Here is an 11831-nt window from a genome sequence, read left to right on the forward strand (position 1 = left end):
ACTCAGGCTGTGGGCACTCAGGCTGTGGCAAAACCTCCTGTAGGGCTGAGGCTGGACCTTCCTGCAGGGGTGGGAGAGAAGAGCCCTAGCAGAGGCTGGCAAAGGCCAGCAGTGTTCAGCAAGCCCAGTCTGGACACAGAAGAGCCAAGCCGAAGACACAGAGTTGAGAAATGAAACAGGAGTCGAGAGGCCTGGGTTCAGTCTCAACTGGCTGTGTGACCTTAGGCAAATGGCCACTCCTCTCTGGGCCCCAGCTTCCTTAGCGGCAGAATGCTGATCGGCCGGGAGTAGTCGCTGTTGGGCTGAGTTCAGTGGACTCCTCAGGGTTCTGAGGAGGGGCTGGGGGCCAAGGGCGGACGGAGGAGACAGGCTCTGGGGTCGCTGTCCTGGGTGCACCAGAGTCGCAGGGCCGTGACCTCGCTTGGGCCTCTGTGGGTATTGTCTCTGAACTAGGGACCCTATTGCTTAAGCAGGGGTCAGGGAGGGGAGTTTGGGAGGAGGGGGGAGGAAGCAAAGACCACTCCTCACTGTGCTCTGAGAATCAGCAGGGTCCCGAGCTGTCCCACAAGCACTAGAGTGGGGATCTGGGGCATCCTGAGTCTTCCTTGCCTGACAAAAACCCCTCGATCTGACTTCATCTTGGTCAGCTATATGGTCTCAATCCCCAGCCAGCTTATCTGTAAGAGGGGCTTAGAAAGGCCCCACTTCAGTGAGACTTGAGAGGATGAACGGAAAAAAAACTGCCCGGTGCTTAGCTTGGGCCTGGCCCTGAAGGGGACTGACACGATGCTGGACTGCCATCATCCCAGCCCCCCATGCCTGCCTCCAGGGACCCCTGGGGAAGCAGACCAGGGCGTGCCAGCCTCACCTGAAAGACTGTATGCTTCCTGCATGCCCCCCACCCCAAGAAGGGCCCCCATGCTGCACCCCACTCTGCAGCCGGGGCTCTGGGCAGCACTGTGTCACATCTGGGGTTAAAGTCGTTGTCACAGTTAATGGAGCACCGAAGAGCCAGCCAGCCGCTCACTGTCTGTTTCCTGCCAGGGACCCGGATAAATTAATCAGCTCGATCCCAGTCTGCTCCAGCCGCCGGAGCGGGGCCAAAGGCCTGGCTTAGCCTCAGGGGCTGCCGCAAACACAGAGAGTGGCACAAATTCCTGGCGGGTGGTACAAGGGCAGAATCAGCCCTGTTCTCTACCTGGGGCACCCCCACTCCATGCCAGGTGCCATGCCCACCCCAGCTGCCTCTCTGGCCCCTGGCACATACCACACCCCCGCCCCCCGTCCCCACTATCCCTATGGAACTCTGTCCCCTTCCAGGAACCGAAAGCAGCAAACCAGCTGTGCATCCCTGGGCAGATCACATTCCCTCTCTGAGCTTTGGACTTCTCATAGGTAAACCGAGGTAGCTAACACCTGCCCCTTTTAGCTACTCCAGGGGCTGTTGAGGATCAAGAGACAATAAAAAGGAATATTCACGAGTGGCTGTTAATTCACCAGGTGAGGTGGAGCACGACCCAGTGCATGGACGGAGGGGTCCGAAGAGAGGGGTGCAGCCTGGTTAGAAGCATGAATTCTGGGGCCAGACTCCCCAGATCTTAGCACAGACGCTTAACCTCTCAGAGCATCTGGTTTCTTGCTGGTACAATGTCCTTTTCCTGCATCATCTCTCAGATGACAACTGCAGGGAGCACGTTCTGTGATCATCCTTGTGTTATAAACGAGGAGGTGGAGGCGAGGTAAAGGGACTGGCCTGAGTCATGCTGATTAGAGGCTGCAGAGCACCGGCTCATCCAGACCCAGCACCGCTGGCTTTAGGCTATGCGGCCTGCCTGACGGTCTGATAACTTGCTGATGCTGGAGACAGTCATGGATGACCCTTGTACCCAGGGTGCTTAACAGACTCCAGAATCAGAGGATGGATGGAATCGCAGGGACCATCAACCTCCACCCAGCTACAAACTTATTCAACAAAAGATTCCCAGGCCCCTCCCCAGACCCCCTGGACGGGGCACCTGCATGTTTCACCTGCCAGCCTGGCACGGGTTCAAGATCCAGAGCTTGGAAACAGAGATCTCATCTGGCTTTCTCTCTCCTCTGGGCAAGCCCCACCTCCAGGCCCCGTGCTGAGAGGAGGTGGTCCCTGTTTCAGTAAATAATGCAGGATCGGTTCCCATCCCTTCACAAGGTGACACGGGGACTCGGTGAGGGCTCCAGGCCTAGAGAGATCTGAGCTCGCATCCATCACTTGAAACCTGCCTGACGGTGGAAAAATGTTTCTCGCTGCTCTGAGCCTCGGCTTCCTCATCTGTAAAATGGGATGGCTGTACCACTTGCAGGATTAGTAGTGGTGATTAAACGAGATAACGCCCACAAATTGTTAAGAGCTATGTGACTTCTATGGTCATTCAGACGGTGAAGTGTCTGCCTGCAATGCGGGAGACCTGGTTTTGGTCCCTGGGTCGGGAAGATCCTCTGGAGAATGAAACGGCAATCCAGTCCAGTACTCTTGCCTGGAAAATGCCATGGATGGAGGAGCCTGGTAGGCTATAGTCCACGGGGTCGCAAAGAGTCGGACACGACTGAGCGACTTCACTTTATGTGAATATAAGTTATTTGTTCTAATTCTCAAGCGAAATGAGTAACTCTGAACCACTCTTTTTTTAGGGGGTTTTGCTTGTTTGTTTTTGGCCGTGCCATACAGCTTGCAAGATCTTTAGTTCCCCGACTGGCTACTGAACCTGCACCTTTGGCCGTGAAAACTCGGAGTGCTAACCAGTGGACAAACAGGGAATTCCCCGAGCTACTCTTCACAGCATCCCGCAAACAAAAGAACCTTGCATCACCAGCAGAGTCCAGTCATATTTCTCACCACACACCCCTGCTTAAAATCCTTCCTACTTCTTGTTACCCTAAAAACCAAGTCCTAAGTTCTGAGTGGGACAGAGGGACAGAGACATCCAGCGCCAACCAGGGGTTCAAGTCCATTCCTGCCCAGCTGCTGAGTCTCAGAGGAGACGCAGACCCAGCCCACAGCCAGGCAGTCGCCTCCTCTTGGGTCAGCCCCTGCCACTGGCAGAGCCGGTTCCCTGCACCAAAGCCCTTCACACGCATGAGCACCCCGGGAGACAGCCAGGCGGGACACACAGAAGAGCCCCTCAAGGGGAGAGGCTGAGGCCCTGGGGGGTAAAGGGACACTCCCAGGGCCCAGCCTTTGTCTTCAGGCAGGGCTGCCGTGCTGAGGCACAGAAGGGGTCCCTCCTGGCTCTCGGGGACCCTGGTCTGCCCCTTCAACTCCCTGAAGCCTGGTGCGTGGGGACTGATGACAACAGACTCAGCTTACCGCCACCTGGGGACCAGACCCCCAGAGAGAGAGGAGCTGGGATTGTCCTGACCCCAGTCACAGTCCCCAGACAGCCCAGATTACAATCTTACCCCAAAGTAAAGAAATACTCAAAGATCAGCTCAGTGTCATTGTCATCATTAATATTATGATCACTCTGTCTCCGGAGCCATGGAAGCAGAAGTGTTCATGAAAGAAGTTATGGGTACCAGACATGTTTGTGTCTATGGTGGGCATGTGTGTGTTTCTGATCATGTTTATAGGAGGAAATTTATGTGAGATATAGCCATAATACACACTAATGACAATGATAATGATAATAATACATGTAATGGAGGCCTGTGCTGGGCATGGTGCCAAGACCACGTGTCATCTCCCTTAACCCTCCCAGCAAACCCCAAGAGGTTGCCACGTGCTCATCCCATTCTACAGACAGGGAGACGGAGACTCATGGAGGTGAAGTGGTGACCCAAGGACACTCAGCTTGTGGATGGTCCCACCAAGCTCATGGGCTTGCATTGGCTTTACCACCCTGCCTTCCTGAGATTTAAGAGAATCGGGGGGACCGGGCAGTGCATCCTTGGCTCTGGACATTCGGGGTTACCATGCCAATGCCCCAGGAGGGCAGAAGGGAGTCACCTGTGAGTACAGGGATCTAATGGGCTGAGCCCAGCATCACCATGGAGGCCAGATGGGCCTGGGACACAGATGTAAGAATCCCACATTCAGGCCTCAGACTGGAAGAAGGGGGAGCCAGCCCCGGACTTGGTTCTGGAATTCCAGAAGTCTGCATGCGCTAAATTTAAGAAGTCAGCAGCTCTGTCTCTGACTGCTGTGCATCCTTGGGTAAGTCCCTTCACCTCTCGTGGCCTCTGCTTTCTTTTGATCTGCCTGATGATAAGACCTGGGCATCACGGCCTCTCTGTTCACAGAGGGACAACACTGGCCCCACTGCCCATCACTCACCCCGTGAGCCGGATACGTGAGCCAGCCCCAGTCCCCGTGGATGGTGGACGTGTCCAGCAAGTTCACTGCAGAAAAGAAGATAAGAGCACATCAGATCCCTGGGCCCCCCTTCCCCAGTCCCCTAGGACCAGGGTGGCCTGGCCACACTGGCCTGCTCTCAGCCCCGAACACTCCAGCTCCAGTTTCTGGGTCCTTTCTCACCTCACTGGCCTTCAAGGCTCAGTTCAAGTTCTTGCTCTTTCCTGAAGCCTTCCTCCACCACCACAAAATATAATCTTCTCACCTCCCAGAAGACTCAAGTCTTCTCCGAGTGCTAGGCTGCCTCGATTGGGGGGTGCAGTGAGATGCCAGAGGTCTGGGCTTGGCGGTCCGGGAGGTCTGGATCTGAATCACAGCTCTGCCAGCTGGGAGCTGTGAGTCCCTGAGCAAGTTTCCTCCATCCCCGAGCCCCCACTTCCTCCCCTGTAAAATGGGGTGACAGTGATGCCTGCCTTACAGGGGGCTGTGAAGATGACCAGACCCTGGGCCACTTACAGGACATGGTGGCATTCCAAAGCACCCACTCATGTTTGCACTGTAAGTCAAACCTCCACCCAGAGAACTGGACCCAGCTTTCCCATCACCAGGGTCCTCAAAAGGCACCTCGCACCGAGCAGGTCCTTGGCGCGAGGAGGTCCTTGGGCATGGAGGGCTTTGGAAGAGGAAGCACTGCCTCACAGGGAGCACGTAGTGTATGCTGGGCTCTGCTAGGGGAGCTTGCAGTGCCTCATCCGTGGCCCACACGGCAACACCGAAAGGTACTCATCCCTCTGCCCATTTTCCAGATGAAAACACTCAGCCTCAGGGAAGATCAGGATGACGCCTGGAGCTCCACAGGTGTGACTCCTGGGCTGGCACCCAGAGCACCACAGACAAAGCCGCCAGCCCTGGCAGCTTGAGCCTGAGGAGCAGGAATCTCTGGGTTGTCACAGTGGCAGAGAAAGGAGTGCTGGCCCGAAAGGCAAGTTTACTCTAAGCCAGACCCCTGAAGGGGATCCTGCAAAGTACCAAGAACAGGGTAAGAAAAAACCCTGCTTTTAGAATCAGACACTGCTGGGCTCACATCTCAATACAGCTACTTGGTAGCCGGTGACCTGCACTTCACTGCACCTCAGTTTCCTCATCTGTAAAATGGGGATAATGATACATAAGGGTGGGCGACAGTAAACTGCACGCCTGGACCCCATGCTTCACCAAAGCTGGCTCCTGTTCCCTGAGTCCTGGCCCCCTGCCTCTCTCTTGGTACCTAGGAGCAGTGAGCATCACTCACTTTAAGGTGATAAAGATGCACCAAACTGGGAAGAAATCAGGGCTGCTGTGTGTCCTTGGGTAAGTCCCTTCACCAATCTGGGCCCCTGCTGCCTTTGATCTATCTGATGAAAGGAGTCTGGGCTCCGAGTCTCACAGCTTTCATTTCCCTTTCTCTTCTATCTACCCACCTCTCCCAGCCAGCAATCACTCCAACCAACCTGATCTGCTAACTTAGGAAGGCCGCAGAGGGTTAAAATGGGCCTTCCTGGAACTTTCCCGAAGAGAGGGTGGGTGCTGTCCTCCGGCCTGAGATTTGCATAGCTCTGCGCCTGCCCCTCAGTGATGGAGACAAGTGTCATCAGGAAATGTTGGGAGTGCGGATGCTCTCATGCGCTGATTTTCCTCCTCTTCCTCCCCTCACTCTCCCCACCCAGAGACAGCTGGGGGTGTTCCAGAGGCCAGCTGGAAAAAGGACTTGCCAAGCCAGGGAGGGCCTTCTGAGCTCTGGCTTGGAATCCCCCCCAGGGGCGGGGGGGTGGCCGGGTGGGACCAGGGGATGGAGGCAACGTCCACAGGAGGATCTCCCTTCCCCAAGCCGAACCGGCCCCACGCCAGGGCGGCAGGCAAAGAAGCCTTCCCGCCTCCCTCCCTCCCCGGCAATGGCGAGAAAACTGGGTCAGGAGCTCTCTCCTCCTGCTGGCGGGTGGGCGGGGGAGGGGCTGCGCTGCAGTTTACCCCAGACCAGCGGGCTGAGTTTGGGGAGTGGGGAGGAGGGGTGTGGACAGGGACCTGTGGGCTCCCCCGCCACATCCCACATCCCAGATGGGGGTCTTGGAACTGAAGGGCCCCTGGGCCAGCACCGCCCAGACACAACTCAGACCTGCACCCACCCAGGGGCCGCTGGGACTTCTCCCCCTGATCACCCCGACTCTAGAGGCAGAGGCCTGCAGACCCCCACTTTCCAGGCCTTCCCTCCCCTCTGGGAATCCCCATGATCAATCAGCCATGATCAATCAGCCAAGGCGGGGAGCGGGGGAGGGGGGGCTCAGATAATCCAAAGATAAATCAAAAGTCGATTCTATTGGATTCAGAAAGAGCGACCAGATTCCAAGGCTGCTTGTTCCAATTCCTTCCAGACCAGCTTCTGTCCATCCCCTCCCTGATTCTCTCTCTGTCCCCCTCTTCCCCATGTCCTGTCCCCTTCTCCTGGGGGGACACAGAGGTCTCTCACAGGAGGCTCCAGGCCCACAGGAGGTCTCACGGGGCTGGAGGGAAGTCCAGGGCTAGGCCCCTCCTGCAGGGACCTGAGTCCCCTTGGAGAGGCCAATGCTTTGGTTCACCAGGGCCGGGCTTTCTCTGTCCTCTTGCGCTGCTGGACTATAGGTCTGTGTGACCCCTGGGAAGTCGATGACCCTCTCTGGGCCCATCTCCCCACTTGCAAATGGAGAACTGGACATTCGGTGTCTCAGGGCCTTCAGGGAAGCAACCACTTAACCCCTCTGTGCCTCAGTTTCCTCATCAGCCAGATGTCTGCAGGCGTCCCTCCCAGGCCTACCTGCCGGCCTGTTCTGGGGGATCAAATGGGTCCCTCCCCTCCTCTGAGAAGCACAGATAATTCCTAAGCCTTTCCTGTTTGACTGAGGAAGGTATTATGCGATTTCTTTTTTTCCTCCCGTGCCGTCACCTTCCCCCATTCCATTTCGCTGAGACTAATACTTAAATTGATTTACATTCCCGGAGGACACGGCGCGTGGTGGTGAGGCTGGAGAATTCGGGGTGGCCAGGGGATGTCAGCTGGGATGTGAATGCCTCGGAGATCACCCCAAATTGGTGGATAATCCACGTCAAGAGTGGTAAGGGGCTTTGAGCCTGGTGGGGTTCGGGGGCACCCCTGCAGGTGCGGGTCCGTCCCCAGCCCTGTGAGGGACCTGGCCCAGGGCACTTGGGTAGCCTGGGGGCACTGTCACCTCTGCAGGACCCCCACTGGGGAAAGAGTCCCCTCCCTGAGTTCCCACAGTCTCCCCCGTCCGGTCCTGGCCCTGCACCAGCGCACAGACTCCTGGCTGTCCTGCGTGGAACCCAGGCCCCACGTCTCCACCCAGGACCTTTGGACCTGCGAGGGTAACCTGTGCCCAGGCAGGGGCGCCCTGCTGTGCTGATCAAATAGGTGTGGCCGGGCCCTGGCACCAGGCCTGCCTGCCTCCCTCCCACCCTTGACAGACGTCCCCCACTTCCTCTCCTGGTGACCTTGCCTCCTCCCCAGCTGCTGCCCCTCTCCGGACACAGCCTCTCTCCCAGGCCAAAACAGTCTGCCCTCTGCTCAGGAGCCGGGTCAAAGTTCCCTCCTAGGCGGATCTGGGGTTTGCCAGTCTGGCATTCTGGAGGGTGCTGGATCCTCCTCAAAGAAGAGGGTTGAAGCACGGAGTTGGGGCTGTACCACCCAATGCCCAGGCACTCGCTGTGGGCCCTTCAGAATTCCCCTGGGCATCCAACCCAGAGGAAACTGTGCTCAGGCCACAGCTCCCAGACCTCCCAGGCCCCTTGTGTCCCCTTCCCTACTCACCCCTCAGCTCCCGTGCTCTGGTCCCTGCTCCCTGTGTGGCCCGTTTCATTAGTGGTTGAGTTTATGTATATCTGTGTGTGTTGGTGCTGTGCACATGCATTTCTAGGGACACGAATGCGAGTTTGAGGGTCTTTTCATACATGTGGTGTCTGCCCACAATGTGCATATTTTCACACGCACGAATCTTTACATGCACATGCGTGCACCTGTGTACTGGCCGCACTTCTGTGCATCTGACTATAGGGGTGTGGGGGCTGTCCACGCACATGAGTCTCTGCGGGCCTGTGTCTCTCTGTGTGAATCCCAACACGTGGCTGCTGGTGCATGTGTGATTGTGGGTACGACTGTGTCTCTGTGAGCTGCTCGTGTGTGAGGGGTGGATTGGTGGTGTGTCTAAGCGTGGATGAGGAACACCGGCTCTGGAGCTCCCTGGAATCTGGGAGTTCATCCTGCCAGGCTGAGGATGCAGCTCTGGAGCCAGGCTGTGAACCCTAGGATTTGCACAGAGCCCCGGGTCAGGCCTTCTCCTGGCAGAGCTGCAAGAGGAGAAGGGGTCCTGGGCAGGGGTCGGGTGAGGAGCAGAAACCAGGGCAGCATCCTGAGCTGGACCTGGGGTGCCCGGTGGACTAAGGGGTGAGTGTGTGTGTGTGTGTGTGTACACTCACGTAGGTGTGCAGCCCTAGGTGTTGGGGGAGCCTGACAGATGCCCCCTCCCGGCTTCCCTTATCCCCTCCCAGATCCTTTTGGTTTCTACCGCTCAGCCCACACCCTCATCCTGCGTCCCCCTGGAGTGACCGGACTTCCCCAGCCTTGTCCCTGGACAAGACCCAGCCCTCCGGCCTTGCCCACCTCAGTCTGTCTGCAGCCTGCTCAGCCCCCTCCTCCCGGGCCCCTTCTCCCCACAGCCCACCGAAGCTGCTTCCCCTGGGGCTGGCTGCTGTCCTTCGCCCCCACCCCCAGCCCTCCAGCCCAGCCCACTTCCAAGACCCTCATTCCCTGCCCTTCACGCCCGTCTTCCCCCAAACCCGGTCCTGTTCTCTGGTCCTCCTGCCTCCCTTCCTGGTCCCCATCCCTGGACGCCCGGCGCTTCTCTTCAGCCCCCTGAACCTCCCCCTGCATCCTGGGTCCCTCTGTCCTCTGCCCCACCGCGTGCCCTGCCCTGCCTCCTCTCTCCCCTACATTGCTTCTCTTGTCTGCCGTCCTCCGGTCCGGTCCCTTCATCCCCAGTGTCCGATCCTCAGTTCCCTGTCCCCAGCTCCGAAGCCCTGAGTCCCGTCCCCCTGTCCCTCGTGCCTCTCTGTCCCTCATCCTCAAGCCCTCGGGTCCCTCTCCCCCCAGCCCTGTCCCCGGCGCTCTGTCCCCTGACCCCGGGTGTCTCGCGGTGCCACCCCTCCCCACCCAGATCCAGGGATCCCAGCCCCTCGGGCACTGGGGTCGAGGGGAAGGAAGTTGAGCCTCTCGGCGGGCTCGCTCCGGCTGCTGCGCGCGCCGCGCCCCCGGCCCCTCGGCCACCCCCGCCCCTCCAGCCGCCGCTGCTCACCTTCGCCGCGCGCCGCGGACACGCAGGTGGCCGCCGCCGCCGCGGCCGTGACGACCCAGAGCGCGGGGGGCAGGCGGCCCCGGGCGGGGGCCATGGCCGGGCCGGGCGGGCGGGCGGGGGCGCCGCGCACCCTGGGCTCGGCCGCGGCCGCCCGCGCGTCGGCGCGCTCCCTGCTCTCCCGCACACCCGGCGGCCGGGCGCACACACCGGCGCACACGCCGGCTCGCAGCGCACACGCGGGCACCCGCGCCCGCCCCTGCCGCCGCCCCGGGCGGGGGCCGGCCTGTCACGGCGCCGCCGAGCCAATCAGCACCGAGGCGGGTGCGGGGGGGACACGGAGCCCGCACCGCGGACACCTACCCGCGGATACCGCCGCCCGCCCCACGTGCGCACGCTCGCGCCAGCACCTTCACCCCGCGCCCCGCGTGGACTCAGCCGCCGCGCACCCAACCAGGGGTCCGGACGCCCGGCAACACACTGACCCACCGGTTGGGGTCGGGGGAGGCCCTGCGTGGATAGACACGGACACGCTCACTCTTACACACGTGACCCTCAGGCACACGCATCCCCCAACAAACTGCCTTGCACGCGGTGATGTGCACACACTAGTTCACGGACGGAGGCTCAGACACTGGCTTAGAGACAAACTCACGAGTGCTTTTAGTTAAAAATGCTCTCCCCTGCCCCACCCCCCAGTGACTGGGCACCCCGAATTTAGGTGAGGCCTTAGAGCCCCTTGATCATGCCCTCGGCACTCAGGGACCCGACCAACATTTTAGGGCTGGCTTTGAGGAAGTTTCTAAACCTCCCTGAGTCTCAAGGTCCATGTCTGTAGAACAGGGATAAGAGGGTCTGTGTCCTAGAGTGGATGTGAAAATTATATGCAAGGACCCAGGTAAGGTGCCCCGCGGTCTGCCAGGCACACAGCCAGGTGGCCAGCTTGGCTGAAGGCGGTTACCATTCCCTGCTTCTCCTCCCTTGACCTTCCCCACTCCAGTTCCAGGCCCAGGATTAGGGATCGCCTCCTGGAGGGTTGGGGGAGGTTGGTGGGGGGGAGGCTGCAGTCTGTTGGGGAAGGACCGGAAAAGGGGCTCCCTCCTGAAGCTGACTCTCTCCCCAGGAGCACCAGGTGGGCCAAACTGTCTGGGAAGCAGAGATCTGCAGTCCTGGGGGCTGGCCAGCAAGTGTGTGCCCACCAGGGCAAGTTCCACCTCTGCCTCTGACTTCCATCTGCTGCTCAGCACCCTCTGAATGTATTTCCACTATTCTGCTCCCTGGGGAAGAATTGGACCCATGGCTGGAGGTTACACAGGATGATAAAGGCCATTTGGGGATTCTCTCGGCGTCGCAGACCCTGCTTTAACCATTTTATAAACTTGCTCTACTTTAAGCCTCGCACAACCCTGCAGGGGAGGTGCAGCTAAGAAAACTGAAGCGCACAAAGGCCATCATTTGCCTGAGATCGCACAGCTGGCTAAACGCTGGAGAGGTACTCAGATCCAGATCTGCCGGACTCCAAAGCCCACTTCTTTTCCTGTGCGTCTTTCTTTGTTACAGAAAGGGGAAGACGGCTTGTATTAGGAGCCCTTTTTGAACGGCTCAGACCAACTGCCTCAAAGATGTAGTTAGCCCCTTGTTACCAGAGGCATTCAAACCGACACTGGCTAGAGACTGCTCCAGGAGGCTGGGCGTCAGGGGAGCAGACTGGACTAGACCCAGAGAGGCAGACAGGCAGGCACGCTAATGAAACCTACCAAGGGAAGTGTTCCCAGCTCCAGTCAACTTTGCCCTGGGGGTATCAGCCCAGTTTTCTGCATTTTCAAGAGAAGCTGTATATCTGGGCTTTTAGTATTTAAAGTTACTAATGCAAACATTTTAATTACAAGTGTGTGGAAATCTTCGGAGAGGTGTCCATAGGATGCAGTACACTTGACCTTCCTTCTGAGCTTCCTTCAGACAGAAGAGTCTCTGGCTGGCACCTGGCTCCTGGGCCACTGGGCTGTGGGCCAGGCAGGGCAGAAAGAAGCAGGCAGTTCAGGATGCAGTCAAGGCACTCCTGGGCATCCCCTACTCCAGCCAGGGCTCCCAGAAATATTCGCTGGCAGAGGAGGCTTTGTAGGGGACTGGGG

The 11831-nt window shown here is 58.7% G+C and overlaps 1 protein-coding gene across 1 annotated transcript in view; it reads right to left on the reverse strand.

The window, feature by feature from the left end:
* EPHA8 (EPH receptor A8) overlaps positions 1-9796 on the reverse strand; it is a 35550-nt gene extending 25754 nt beyond the window's left edge. The window contains exons 1-2 of the mRNA XM_061393841.1: positions 9703-9796; positions 4310-4374 (exon numbers count right to left, since the gene is read on the reverse strand). Of these exons, the coding sequence (XP_061249825.1) occupies positions 4310-4374; positions 9703-9796 (159 nt within the window). The remainder of the gene's footprint in view (positions 1-4309; positions 4375-9702) is intronic.
* Between the last annotated feature and the right edge of the window lie 2035 nt (positions 9797-11831).

The sequence above is a fragment of the Bos javanicus genome, chromosome 2 (genome assembly GCF_032452875.1).
Source record: "Bos javanicus breed banteng chromosome 2, ARS-OSU_banteng_1.0, whole genome shotgun sequence".
Classification (NCBI taxonomy): Eukaryota; Metazoa; Chordata; class Mammalia; order Artiodactyla; family Bovidae; genus Bos; species Bos javanicus.